General features: G+C 46.3%; 1 protein-coding gene across 4 annotated transcripts in view; it reads right to left on the reverse strand.

The window, feature by feature from the left end:
* The window catches only part of LOC147346566 (HLA class II histocompatibility antigen, DM alpha chain), a 19,877-nt gene continuing 4,797 nt past the window's right edge, over positions 1–15,080 (reverse strand). For 3 of the 4 annotated variants that reach the window (XM_086371096.1, XM_086371099.1, XM_086371098.1), the window contains exons 2-5: positions 2,669–2,953; positions 969–1,247; positions 633–758; positions 1–280 (exon numbers count right to left, since the gene is read on the reverse strand). In XM_086371096.1, the coding sequence (XP_086227222.1) occupies positions 276–280; positions 633–758; positions 969–1,247; positions 2,669–2,953 (695 nt within the window). In that variant the 3' untranslated portion in view covers positions 1–275. Of the gene's footprint in view, positions 281–632; positions 759–968; positions 1,248–2,668; positions 2,954–5,186; positions 5,347–15,080 lie in introns of those variants that run through there. The other variant, XM_086371097.1, reaches the window with a different exon arrangement.

The raw sequence follows: 15,080 nt of genomic DNA on the forward strand, positions 1-15,080 counted from the left end.
TTAAGAAATAAGATTTATTGCCTTGACATGGCAGGGTTGTGATCAGAAGGCCACTCTGGGTTCCCCTGGATGCAGAGCCCTCAGCTGAGAAACCTGGGTACAACACACGCTCGCACAGACACACACACACACACACACACACACACACACACACCCCAGAGGAGTCCCAGGGCCTCCTGCTCTGGGAAGGAGAGATCCTGGTCAGGATGTGAGAACCTGAACACCTCCTGCTTGGATGGCTGCAGCTGTTGGCATCAGACTCTGGTCAGGAAGAGTCAGCCTGAGGAGAAAGAAGGATGGAGAAAATACATCGGGGGGGTCCTTCTCATCCCCAAAGGGCCTTCCCCACCAGCAACACACCAGCCAGAAGTTGCTCTCTCTTTGTCTCCAGATCATCTCCAAACACCCTTCCTCCAGCTCCCCCGCTGCTCCTCCCCCACGCAAAGACATCCTCCCGACCTGTAACTGCATGTGTGCATCCGGGGCCTCAACCAGGAGGATGGGTGTGCAGATACAGGCCTGCCCACCCAAGGGCCACTGGGTGCTCCCTGGGTCACAAGACGGTCCCCGGCAAACTCACATGTGCGCCAGTGTGTCTGGCTCTCCCGCCCCCTCCAGACACCCCGACGTACCCCCTAAGCACGGCTTTCGGCAGTAGAAGAGGACCAAGCCAACAATGATGCCCAGCACACCCAGGCCAAAGGCCACGCCGCACAGCACATTCTCCAGAAGATCAGAGGGCAGCGCGTTCTGGGGCACTGGAGAAAAAGGGGAGCTGATCAGCCCCGAGACCTGGTTGGGGATGACGTGGCTGTCTATGACAGGGCAGACCCCGAGACTGGGAAGACTGAGCTCGGCGCAGAGCGGGAATGGCCTGAACAAGGCCAGGTGGAGAAACAAGCCCTCCCATGGGTCCACCTCTCTTCAGCCCCACAAAGGAACCCGGCTTCCAGGGAGAAGGGTCTCACCCCAAAAAGCAATTGCTGTGTAGCCATCGATCTCATGAGTCACGATGCAAGAGAAAAGATCAGAGGGTGCTGGTGTGACGTTTAAGTAGGAAAAGGCCTGGAAGGTGAGTCCATCAACCGCGGAGACAAAAGTGGGCCCGGCTCCTTCCACAGTTGCCGACTGATGCTGCCAGTTCACGGTCAGTGTGGGTGGAAAGAGATTACTGATGAAACAGACCAGCGTGTTGGGCTTGCCAAACTCCAGGGGCTTCAGTGTGAACACCTGAACGATGGGGAACCCTGTGGGGGGATTGAGGCGTGAGGGAAGGAAGCTCAGATGGGACCCCCGTTTATGGAAGGGCCGTGGCACATGGAGGAGAGACGAGGAATTGGGGCTCTGGGGGAGGTCTTTGCCCAGGCAAGAACCAGACCTGGACCACAGCCAGACCCCGCCGGCCCCGCCACCCTAACTTCCTGCAGCACTTCCGGTCTGGACCGCACGTGGGCACCTGACCACGGGCTGTCTTCTCATTAAAAATGCAGGCACATTTTAACCAGGAGTTTGGGATTAACAGACACACACTACTATATATAAGATCAATAATCAATAAGGACCTACTTTACAGCACTAGGAACTCTACTCAACATTCTGTAATAACCTATGTGGGAAAAGAAACTGAAAAAGAATGAATATATGTATGTGTGTAAGTACACCTAAAACTAACACAACATTGTACATCAACTGCTCCAATATAAAATAAAAATTAAATTAAAAAATAAAGGTAACCACCGAAAAAAAAGAACCAATTGGTAAAAAACATTGAAAATACTGATTTTAAGGATCGTTTCAAGAACTATATGTTTGGACATATTTGAAAGACATACTCATCACATTTATATATGTTTTTAAAGTTACCTTGTCATCCAATTAATGTCAACTCAGTTTTGATGTGGTATTGTTGTTAAACTCTTGAAAAATGTACAGTAAAACACATTATGATTGTCAACTATTTCGTTTAGAACGGTTGGACAACAAGGTCCTGCTGTGTGGCATGGGGAATTATATCCAGTCTCCTGGGATAAACAATAATGGAGAAGAATATTTAAAAAGGAATGTATGCATGTGCATGACTGTGTCACTTGGCTGTGCAGCAGAGATTGGCACAGCACTGTGGATCAGCTATATTTCAATTAAAAACACACATTGTGATGTCCAAACAATTATGGCAGAATAATAAAATAAATATTAACAGAGCTTACTTAATCCATGTAGTTAAGCCTAGTTTACCAAGGCAGTTAACTACCATTTCGTTAACTCAGCTAGGGCTTTCATCTACTATGATCCATCAACATTTCCTAATAAACTCAAGTTTTAAAATAAATAAATAAAATGAAATTCAGACACATCAGCAGATACTTCCATTCTCCCCTTCCATCTTGCTGAGCATCAATCACAGCACAAGTGCTAACAGTCAGAAGGCATCAGTTGGTCCCCGCTAAATTTATCAAGTTCCATAATTTTGAATTACTACACCCCAGGGGCTTTTCTTCTGCCCACAACAAAAACAGAGTGCAGACCATGGGTGGTAGAAAAATCAAGGTTCAAGGGGAGAACCAGAAAGCATGAGAGATGGGGAATTGGTGTGAAAGGGAAAAATTCAGTGTATAATGAGGTTAAGAGGGCAGCTCCCCTCCCCACCCCTACAGAAAAATGCCCTGACCTCTAGACACTGGGATTTGCCCTTCAAGTTCTGGGCCAATTTCCTCGATCATGGCCCGGCAAAAACCTTTGTCAAACATAATGTCAGAAGTATCTCCGTGCTGGTGAGCCCAGTCAGCAAATTCAGGCAAGCGAGGCACTCGGATGCTCTGGGAAAAGTCGAAGGAGAAAAGCTGGTCCTCGTCGTAGGACTCGGAGAGCGCCACGTTGGGGCTCCAGTCCTGGCAGTACATTGTGTGCAGGAACGTGTGGTTTTGTAGCTCATCCCTCCACCCTGGAGCAGGAGCTGCAAAAGAGACAGGGTGGGGTTCAGGGAGGTGGGATCCCCTTTAGCTTAGAAAACAGCAAGGGACTTCCTTGGTGGTCCAGTGGTTAAGAATCCACCTTGCGATGCAGGGGACTTCGGTTGGACTCCTGGTTGAGAAACGAAGGTCCCACAGCTGAGAAGCAACTAAGCCTGTGCACTGCAGCTACTGAGCAATAGTTTAGGTGCCTTTGTGCCACAACTAGAGAATCCATTTGCCGCAACGAAAGATCCTGCATAACCTAATGAAGATTCTGCTTACCTCAACTAAAACCCAACACAGCCAAATAAATAAATATTTAAAAAAAAAAAGAAAACAGCAAGCCCTGCTCCAGGGACGAGGGGGGCAGTGGTGGGTTTACAACCCCTCTTGTGTCTGTCACTTAGGCTCTGCCTCCCAATAGGGGCAAAAAAGAAATTACAGAATCTCTCCAAACTTTCCCAGTCCATAAAAACATCAACCATCTAAAGCTATAACAAGTAAAAGGTTCTAGGATCTAAAGTGACAAATTCAGTTGACAGAGTTGCAGCACTGACTGTATTTTTGTGCCCCAAAGCACCCAGCCAAGGAGGTAAGTTGTGGCTCAAATTCAGCTTGCATTTTGCTAACCAAGCCATGCATCCTGGCACAGAGTTGTGTGCGTGCATGCTAAGTCCATTCAGTCATGTTCAATTATTTGCGACCCTATGGACTGTAGCCTACCAGGTTCCTCTGTTCATGGGATTCTCCAGGCAGGAGTACTAGAGTGGGTTGCCATTTCCTCCTCCAGGGGATCTTCCCGACCCAGGAGTCGAACCCACCTCCCGAGTTGGCAGGCAGGTTCTTTACTGCTAGCACCACCTGGGAAGTCCTGGCACAGGGCTACTGTCTCCCACAGAAGAGACCTTTGTGTAATTCCCAGGCCATCCTGTTGACTTGTGAAGGGCCTGATGGGTTTCCCAGTCTTCACGTGGATGGAGGAATGGTCATGATCTAAGCCATAGACAACAGTACCGTATCCTACACTCAGACACACACAAGTGTTCAGTCGTGTCCGACTCTTTGTGACCCCATGGACTGTAGCCTACCAGGCTCTTTCGTCCGTGGGATTTTCCAGGCAAGAATACTGGAATGGGTTGCCATTTCCTTCTCCAGGAGATCTTCCCTACCCAGGGATTGAACCCGAGTATCCTGCATTATCGGAGAAGGCAATGGCACCCCACTCCAGTACTCTTGCCTGGAAAATCCCATGAATGGAGGAGCCTGGTAGGCTGCAGTCCATGGGGTCGCTAAGAGTCGGCCACCACTGAGCGACTTCACTTTCACTTTTCACTTTCATGCACTGGAGAAGGCAATGGCAACCCACTCCATTGTTCTTGCCTGGAGAATCCCAGGGACAGGGGAGCCTGGTGGGCTGCAGTCTATGGGGTCACAGAGTTGGACACGACTGAAGTGACTTAGCAGCAGCAGCAGCAGCAGCATCCCGCATTATAGGCAGACACTTTACCATCTGAGCCACCAGGGAAGTCCATGGCAGACTATAAAACCACTCTCCAGGCTTATTTTCAGGCACTTCATTGGCACCAGGCCTCTCTAAAAATATCTTCCCTCCCTCAGCCCTGCAGATCTTGCAAAGACAGGACTGGGGGAATAGTACCATAGCTACAGGAAATAATCCCTAATTCTTTGAAACTCCTGGCAGGAATCTCCCCAGCCAGAAAGATTCTACTCAAAACCCAATACCCAGAATGATAGACAGAGTAAGAGGGATCATCCAGGTTCTTCTTCCATTCCACTCCATTCTTTTCAGAGAAAGAAACTAAGGACCAAAAAAGTTAAGAGGTTTTTCAAGAATTGTAAGGTGAATTGATTTCAGAGTGCAGGGTTCCTAAGTAGGAACAGTGGAGATAACATCTGTTTTGTTCAAATCCCAGCTCTACCACTTACCAAAGGGGTGAACTTGCCCAAGTTACTTAAACTCTGAGTCTCATTTCCTTCATCTGGAAAATGGATATAATAATCTCTGCTTCAAGAGACTGTCTTCAATGGAACCTACGAGGCACCTCTGGCATTGTTTACCATTCATCCATAGCATGGCTCTCTTTCCCAATTCTGTCGTCTCTGCTCTCTCATCACACTTTCACCGCTTACTAAGCACTCTTGTCCTTTCAAATACCCCGGCTCCCTAGGCTCTACCCCAATCAGGATGGAAGTCAATGAGAGGTACTGTCATACCTTCAGGGGCGGTCCAGGACAGGGGCAGCAGCCACAGAAAGGAGAGCAGCCGTAGCAGCGCAGCTTCCTGGCTCAGCTCATGATCCATATCTTCACACCTCCCCGGGGGGCTAGGAACTACCAGCCAGCTGACCCAGGTCCCCAAATTCCTTCCCAGATCATGTTTCTCCAGCTCACTTCCCTCCACTGCCCTTGGCATTCTGGATAAGCCAATCACGAAAAGTGTAGGGTTTGACGTTATCAGTTGCTGGGGAGAGACCTGGGGCAAGCCACCTTTTGAGGACTTGGCTCTTTCACCCGGCCAGCCTTGGGGTGTAGCTGGCGGCGTGGGGAGGCAGTGGAGGAACGTCTGCCTCCTGGTGGGGATCCCTCTCTAGTATCTGGCTGTCAGCCTCAGCCTGTAACCAGACCAAGGGACTCTTCTGAGCAGCACCACCCCGTGGCCAAATAATAAACTGAGGAAGCTCATTCTCCCACAGCAAACCCCACCCCCTCACCCAGACCCAGGGCTCTTCAGACTGTTTGAGGATGGAGGAATAAGTGGGATGTAATTAGGAAGGCTGATAAGAGTCTTGAAGGAAAAACAGGCCAGCAGAATGTGAGGAGAGAAAAACCACCCAGGGCAAGGAGCAGGCAAAGGGGTGAAGGTCAAAGGCATTCAGAGTTCCTCTCTTTGGACACCTCTGTATAGTTGGACTGTAATAGTTGGAGGTTGTTCATGTGTTCCTGTTTGGTAACAGGCAGGGGATGAAGGTGGAATGTCAAGAGGAGCTAGAATTTTTTTTTTTTTTAGGAGTTACTTTTTACTTTTTTATCTTTTTTTTTTTAAGTTTATTGGGGTATAGTTGATTAAAAATGAGCTAAAAATTTAGGCAAGAGCTAGATCATATAGGCTCTGTTACACCAGAAGACAGGTGGGGTTTTTGTTTCTTTGCTTCCTGCTGTACCACACGGCATGCAGGATCCTAGTTTTAAGGCAGATGCCCAACACAAAGGATGCACCGTTGGCTGCTCCCATCCCTTTCACCTCTTGATGACCAAGTGTCCAAGACAATCCATATATCCAGCACCAGAGGAAAACCTGAGCCTATTCCAAGTCCTGAGTTTAAACTCTTGCCTAAGGCATAAATATGAGCCCATGCACCCTACTGAGAGAATCTAACAGGAAGCCAACCTCCCAGGAAGGCTGGGAAACACACACTTTGCAGACTCCTATACAGAACAGTCTAGAACACAATATAGGAGACAAGCTGTGGCACAGACACTAAGTGTTAACTAGTCACTGCAGTACACTGATTTGTATGAACCTGGTGGCAGGAGGCGGAGAAGGCAATGGCACCCCACTCCAGTACTCTTGCCTGGAAAATCCCATGGGCGGAGGAGCCTGGTAGGCTGCAGTCCATGGGGTCGCTAAGAGTCGGACACGACTGAGCGACTTCACTTTCACTTTCATGCATTGGAGAAGGAAATGGCAACCCACTCCAGTGTTCTTGCCTGGAGAATCCCAGGGACGGGGAAGCCTGGTGGGCTGCCGCCTATGGGGTTGCACAGAGTCGGACACGACTGAAGCGACTTAGCAGCAGCAGCAGCAGGTGGCAGGAGGAGCATCCTAGGAGCTAAGAGAATAAAAGACGAAGAGCATTCAGAGAAATAGAGATGTTCCACGAGGAAGGGCAAGATCAGCATTATCAGATGCTGCTCAGAAGTTGAGGGAGGACTGGAAAGCGTCCTTGGATTTGGTAATTATGAGATGGGTGATAAATATGTTGGGAGCAGTTTCAGCATTGTAGTGGGAGTGGACTCCAGATTGTGGTGGGCTGAGAAGTGGGAGACGAGGAAGAAACTGTCAGTGTATATGCTGCAAGTATGATAGAGAAGAAAAAGAAAGACAGAAGGGGTTTGAGGGGGAGGCAGTGAGAAAAATCTAATGTGGCAATTAAGTAGTAATCTTAGAAATCAATCTATGTGAACACGGTCCTTTCAAAATCCATACTCCCTTCTGAGAAACAAACAATAGCAGTCATAACAGCCCCAAACACTCCATGACTTTCTGCATATCCCCAAACACTAAAGGGTACATACATGTGTGTGAGTGTGTGTGTGTGTGTGTGTGTGTGGTGGTGGGTAGAATGCCAGAGTTGGGGTAGGCTTCCTTTGTGGATTAATCCATCAGTAATTCCTGTGGAGGGGAAGATTCAGCCCCTTAGGAAAGTAGTGTTAGTCGTTCAGTCGTGTCCGACTCTGCAACCGGACTCTGCAACATGGACTAAGCCCGTCAAGCTCCTCTGTCCATGGGATTTTCCAGGCAAAAATATTGGAGTGGGTAACCACTCTTTTCTCCAGGGGATCTCCCCAACCCAGGGATAGAACCCACGTCTCCTGCATTGCAGGCAGATTCTTTACCATCTGAGCCACCAGGAAAGCCCTAGTAAATTAGAGAGGAGGTGACTCAGACAGTAAAGAATCCATCTGCAATGAGGGAGACCTGGGTTTCATCCCTAGGTTTGGAATATTCCTGGAGAAGGGAACAGCTACCCACTCCAGTATTCTGGCCTGGAGAATTCCATGGACAGAGGAGTCTGGCAGGCTACAGTCCATGGGGTCACAAAGCGTTGGATACGACAGCAGCTTTCACCATCACTGTCATATTAACATCACCAAAACTATCGCTGGAGACAGATGGCATATGGCCACCTACAGTTCTACACCAGGAGTGAGCAACATTTTTCTATAGAGGACCAGATAATAAATCATTGAAAATTAAATTTCATATCATTTTGATGAGTCACAAAATATAATCCTTTTTTTTATGGTCGGGGGAGAGAGCAAGGGTAGTCAGGCAGAGTCTTCAAATCATTTATTTATTGGTCAAAGGCATGTGGGATCTCAGTTCCCTGATCAGGGATCAAACTTGAGTCCCCTGCATTGGAAGTGTGGAGTCTTAACCACTGGATGGCCAGGGATGTCCCCAATTCTTTCACTTTTTTTTCCAATCATTTATAAACAAAAAACCATTCTGAGTTCCTGGGCCATATAAAAGCAGATGGGCAGAATATTACTCAGACCATAGTTTGCTGCACACGGTTCTATGTGTGGTCAGAAGTGGGGTGGGGGACCCAAAATAAACCCCCCCTCCAAAGAGCCCCAGTCCTCCTTGGGGATGGCAATTCGTTAACGTGTCCCAGATTAACACTGTTCAGGAGGTCTGGGGGAGGAACACGAGGACTCGTGGGAGCTCTAGGAACACGTGGGGGCAGACCCTGCAATACATTGGGTGGAGGGACAAGGCAAAGAGGATCCAAGCTCCCCACCAAGAGTACAGTGTAGATAAGTCCAGCATGCAGAGAAATTCAACCGTCCATCATTAAGATGGAGGCAAGGCTGTGGTTAATTATTCTTTCCCTGTACAATGGGAACAAGTTAAAACATTTATAACTACCCTTCCCTCTATGTAATTCTTCTTCCTCCCAGGACCGTGCAACAACCTCCATTAATAGATATCTCAAAAATAGTATGTCATCCGTTTGGGGAAGTGGGAATTGCAAGCAAGGGAAGGTGGCCAGTTCTGTATCCCAGTAACTCACTGTCTTTGATGAGATATGAATGCCTCTGAAAATAGAGCCCTTACACCTGTGAACCCAATAGGTCCCGGCTTTCTAACACCCAGCCCTTCATCTGTCTGTACTCCTGCCCCATTTTCTATTTCTTGACAGAGCCAAGTTTCCTGAAAAAGTTGTGGGCAACCATCTCTCTTTCATATTTGCCATTTAATCCTTAACCCTAAACAATGAAACAGTTCAACATCTTTGTGTTGCTAAATTAAATGGACTCTTTGCAGTCTCAGCAACATTTGACACCGTTGGCCATGCCCTGCTTCCTAAAACGGTTTATTTTTTGGCATCCCTGACAGCACTCTCTCCTAGTTTTTCCTCCAACTTCTCTGGCATCCTGTCACCTTTATGGACTCCTTTCAGCTAACCCTTAAGTTCCTGGAGTTTTGTCCTCACCCTCTTCTCTTATACTCTACACCTGCTCTCGATGGCATTTACCCTCACTTACCTTCCATTACCACCTACTTGCTGACATTTTCCAAATTCCCCTCTTTGGCTCAGACCTTGTTGATTCCACCATCCTTACACCAAACCTAAAGGAGATGCCTTTAGGGATCTCCACTTGGATGTTGTACACAGCGGTTCTCAAATTGTACTCACCACAAAATAGGGTCCCACAAGAAATTTTTGTAAATGTGAATTTGATAGTAGGAATTTTTATTTATAAATGTATTTCAACAGATATAATAAGACACCAAAGATGTTTATACAGTAATTTCTTTTATGCAATACTTTAATAAGGTTATTTTGATTTTAAGCAACAGAAATCAATCCTAGCTAACTTAACTTTTAAGCGAAAAGTCAAAGCATTAGTCACTCTGTGCTATGCTTAGTCGTTCAGTCACATCTGACTCTTTGTGACCCCATGGACTGTAGTCCACCAGGCTCCTCTGTCCGTGGAATTCTCCAGGCAAGAATACTGGAGTGGGTTGCCATGCCCTCCTCCAGGGGATCTTCCCAACCCAGGGTTCGAACCCAAGTCTCCTGCATTGCAGGTGGATTCTTTACCGTCTGAGCCGCCAGGGAAGCCCAAGAATACCGGAATGGGTAGCCTGTCCCTGGCTCCAGGGGAACTTCCTGACCCGGGAATTGAACTGGGGTCTCCTGAATTGCAGGTGGATTCTTTATCAGCTAAGCTACCTGGGAAGCCCATTAGTCACTCAGTTGTGTCCAACTCTTTGTGGCCCCACAGACTATAGCCCACCAGGCCCGTGTCCATGGAATCCTCCAAGCAAGAACACCAGAGTGGACTGCCATTTCCTGCTCCAGGGGATCTTCCTGACCTAGGGATTGAACCCAGGTCTCTTGCATTGCAGGCAGATTCTTTACCATCTCAGCCACCATGCTGCTAAGTCACTTCAGTCGTGTCTGACTCTGTGCGACCCCATAGACGGCAGCCCACCAGGCTCCCCCGTCCCTGGGATTCTCCAGGCAAGAACACTGGAGTGGGTTGCCATTTCCTTCTCCAATGCATGGAAGTGAAAAGTGAAAGTGAAGTCGCTCAGTCGTGTCCGACTCTTAGCGACCCCATGGACTGCAGCCCACCAGGCTCCTCCATCCATGGGATTTTCCAGGCCAGAGTACTGGAGTGGGGTGCCATTGCCTTCTCCGTCAGCCACAATGGAAGCCCCTTAAAGGGGGGATTTACTGGATGGATATAGAGCTAGCTCCCAAAATCAAAAGGGATAAATCAGCTAGTCTCAGGAAGGGGAGTCACAGGGCCCTTAGCAGCAGGGGTTGAGTTGCCATTAATATACCTCATCTTCAAAGGCCTCCAGCATCTTATCTTTCAAGTTTCATGTTGCTACAAGAGACAATCTGACTGTCTCAGCTTGTATTAGGTATGGACCTCTGGATCAATTAGTGGTGGCCAGGCACAATATCATCTCTGTGTCTTAGAGCTATTCCTGAAGAAAAGAGAATTATCACAAACCAAACAACCACCTCAACATAGCTATCTTGAACATACAGCATCCCAGACAATGGCATGAGATCACCTAAGGCATAAACATAATGTGAAATCTGTGTATAAATATTCAGACAGCATTTCCCAGTCAACTCCCAAATGATATCTATCATCTACTTGATGACTTATCTATCACAGGTCTTGCCACAAATTCAAAATATACTTTATGACTTGACTCAATGTTGATTAATTAATTATAATATTTATATTCCACTAAATGATTTCCTTTAGATCTATGACCAAGTTTGAATTTTTTTTTAATTTTGTTTATTTGGCTGCTCTGGGTCTTAGTTGCAGCATGTGGGCTCTAGTTCCCTGACCAGGGTTCGAACCCTGGCTCCCTGCATTGGGAGCTCAGAGTCTTAGCCACTGGACCACCAGGAAAGTCCCTGAAATTTTTTATCACGGAAAATTTCAAACAAACACAAAAGAATAGTAAACCCCCACACACCACTGTTTTTTTTTTAATCTGGCTGCATCAGGTCTCAGTTGCAGCACGTGAGGTCTTTGTTGCATCATGCAGGACCTTTCTCATTGCAGTGCATATACTCTTGACTCAGTTGGGCTTCCTCTGTGGTTCGGAGGGTAAAGCATCTCCTGCAAGGCAGGAGACATGGGTTCAATCCCCAGGTTTGGAAGATCCCCTGGAGAAGGAAATGGCGACCCACTCTAGTACTCTTGCCTGGAAAATGCCATGGACAGAGGCTGGCAGGCTACTGTCCATGGGACTGCAAAGAGTCGCACGCGACCGAGCAACTTCACAGGCTCAGCAGTTGCAGCACGTAGGCTTAGCTGCTCTGCAGCGTGCAGGATCTTAGTTCCCCATCCAGGGGTCTAAGTCTGCTCCCCTGCATTGCAGGACAGATTCTTAAGCACTGGCTTAAGGAAGTCCCCCCCTATATGCTTGAAGTTTCAATAATTTAAACATGCCAAAAGTCTTCCATTCTTGTTACATCTATTCTCCTATTCCACAGACTTTTTTTTCTAGAGTATTTAAACAAATGCTATCATTATATTTCACAAGGAAACATTTCTAAGAGTATCTATAATAAATTTTCCTTTAACTGCCATACTATCACTACAAGTAACAAAATTAAAAATGATTGCTTAACTTAACCCAGTCTTGTGTTCATTTTTCCCCCCTGACTATCTCAAAAATGTCTAAGAGAAAGTTTGAAATCGAAAGCACTCTTGTGGTTTTCAAATTGTGCTTTTATTTTTTTTAATTACTTTCCTATTTTACATGATGTCTCATAAACCTCTGTTAAACGTTCAGTAATGAATTTTTAGGCAAATTAAGTTCAGGAATTACTACACTGAATGTACTTCCATCTCAAAATTTACAAAACTAACCTCACCACCTTCCCTTCCCAGCATGCTCCAGCTCCCATATTCAAGAGCTCAGGTGTAGGCGGACTGTCTACCCAATCAGATGAGTCACAAATGTGGGAGTCAAGTCTGACAACTTCACCTTCCTCAAACCATCTCGTCCAGTTGTTCACTATCGATCCTACCTCTCCCATATCTCCTGAGTCTGTCCTCCATTCCTACTGCTTCAGGCCCTCAGTGGTTAGATTTTTTTTCCTGGATTACTGCAGTTTTCTTAGAGTTGATCTCTCTGCCTCCAATCTCTCATTTACCAGTGCTGCCATGGGCATCTTTTTACTAGTACATTTGATCACATCATATTTATATGAAAACCTTCAATAGTTCTCTACAGTCTGCCTTCCTTGACATACTTAAATGATCTGGACCCTCTTAATCTATCTCTGTATTAGTCCTTTGAAATTTCAGCTCCCTCAGAAAGCCTTGGAACCCAGAGTGGAGATGAGGGACCTCCTCAGTATGCGTCCATAGCACTGGCCTGCCCTTCCCATCATCTGTATTTTATCATTCTGTTAATGTCTGCTTTAGTCACCTCACTCCCACTGCAGGGTCTCAAGGGATCTTATCCTGTTCTTTTTTTACACTCTCAGCATGTACCAAGAAAGCCCACCACCAAGTGACTGCTCATTGTATGAATAAATGGGCTGTAGGTTACTGAAGGTGCAAAACTGGGCCTGGAAGAATCTGCAAGCCTTAGATGAATGATAGGTTGTTTCTTCTAATACTGGTATTTCAACAGTAAATCTCACCAGGCATGTCTATGGGCCACTCTACAAACATCTTCACTCCCAATGCCTTCCCCATGCACACCACCCCGCTTTTCATTTTCTCCTTCCCCTCTGCCACAGCCCAGAGTAAACCTGGCCACCCAGCTCCCATCCTTCCCTTCATTTCCTGCTCAGGGTATCTCTTCACATCCATATTCATTCTTCCTTTTTGGCTGCATTATTAGAATACAGAAATGCTGTCAACTCGGAGAAGGCAATGGCACCCCACTCCAGTACTCTTGCCTGGAAAATCCCATGGATGGAGGAGCCTGGTGGGCTGCAGTCCATGGAGTCAGACACGACTTAGCGACTTCACTTTCACTTTTCACTTTCATGCATTGGAGAAGGAAATGGCAACCCACTCCAATGTTCTTGCCTGGAGAATCCCAGGGACAGGGGAGTCTGGTGGGCTGCTGCCTATGGGGTCGAACAGAGTCGGACACGACTGAAGTGACTTAGCAGCAGTAGCAATTGTCAACTACTCTGCAAAGTTGGAATTTACTATTACCATTATATAAATAAGAAATCCTTGGCTCAAAGAGGTTCATTCACTTATTTAGCAAATATTTATGGACTGTCCTCTATGTACTTGATAGTATGCCGGGTACCAGGCACCTACATGATCAAACTTGTAATCTAATGAAAACTTGTCTCTAATATCTAGAGACATTAAATAAGTAAACATACAAACCTACAAAAACAAATTGTAAAAGGCAGCATAAAGGAAAAGAACTGAGACCCCATAGAAAGACTAACTGAAATGGAACCTAGTGACATTGTGATGGGATATGAAGTGTGAGTAGGGGTTGGCAAAGCGGTGGGAGGGAGAGAAGGCTCTGAGGCAGGCGAGGGGCTGGAGGTCAAGGAGAGCCTGTGTGGCTGGCGTACAGTAATTACTGATAAGAGACAACAGACAGATATGAGGCAAGAGGCAGGAAGAAGCAAGACCACATAGGGCCTCCTGAACCACAGTGAGGTTTCTAAGTGCAATTAGTTCTAATGCTGTGATGACTTTATTCCTTTTCATTCCATGTGTGAATGTATGCTGTGGTTCCTACCTGATCTACCTCCAGTCCCTCCAAAGCCAATCCATGGTGCACGCTGTTAAGTACGTCTTCCTATAAAAGTAACTCTAGCTTCTCCTTTCAAAAAAATTAAGCAGCTCCTCCCTTTCTACAAGATTCAGTCTGAATTACCTGGCCTGGGTTTTCAGATTCCCTGTACTTTGACCTCTATCCCTAGATGACAGAAACGGCTCTCCACTGTCAATGACAATCCCCAATTACCAACCTAATGAGTTTTTCCCCTTTCTTCATGCTCTCACACCCTGTGCAGGATCTTGTGTCCTTGTTCAATCAGAATAGGGGTTCTTGGGAATTCCCTGGCAGACCAGTGCTTAGGCTTGGTGCTTCCCCTACCTGGTTCAATCCCTGGTTAGGGAACTAAGATTCACAAGCTGTACAGCACAATCCAAAAATAAAGAAAGAAAAGAACAGGGCTTCTTAACCTGCAGTCCACATGCCATAACATTCAGGGGTCCGTGAACCTGGATGGAATAAAAAGAGCCACCTTTATGCCATAACATTCGGGGGTCCATGGACCTGGATGGAATAAAGAGCCACCTTTAATTTTAAGAACATCTAACTAACTGAAACTTAACTTTATCAATGAAAAGAACAAGTCTTTGTAGTATCAACAGTATGTGTAATGTTATCATCAATAGAGATCACCGTCAATTAACATTTCATATCACAGTCTCAAAATGGATATCTCTACAATTATGAGTTGTTAGACTTGAAATAAATCATTTAACTTACTGTACTAGCATTCTATTAGTAAGGGAATACATATTACTAAATCATCACGCAGTTCCTTAAATACTTTGATAACTGCGTATTTATGCCCTTACAAATATTATCATCAGACAAGGTCCAAAGGCTCCACCAAATTGCCCAAGTCCATAGCGCAGACAAGCTTAAAAAACTCCTGATTAGTCATACATTCAATAAACGTGAGGTCCTCACCGGAGCCCTCTCTTGTTCCGGGTTGCTCATATTACGTTGTTCTGCTTTTGTTTGATGTTCTTCCACTGGCTCCACTTCCTATTCTTGCTGCCTGTGTGAGGATGTAACCCAGATCTCGATGCTTAACCTACAACTAAATT

Source organism: Bos grunniens, chromosome 23, assembly GCF_055505025.1.
Source record: "Bos grunniens cultivar Pamir isolate PY7600 chromosome 23, Bosgru_T2T1.0, whole genome shotgun sequence".
NCBI lineage: Eukaryota > Metazoa > Chordata > Mammalia > Artiodactyla > Bovidae > Bos > Bos grunniens.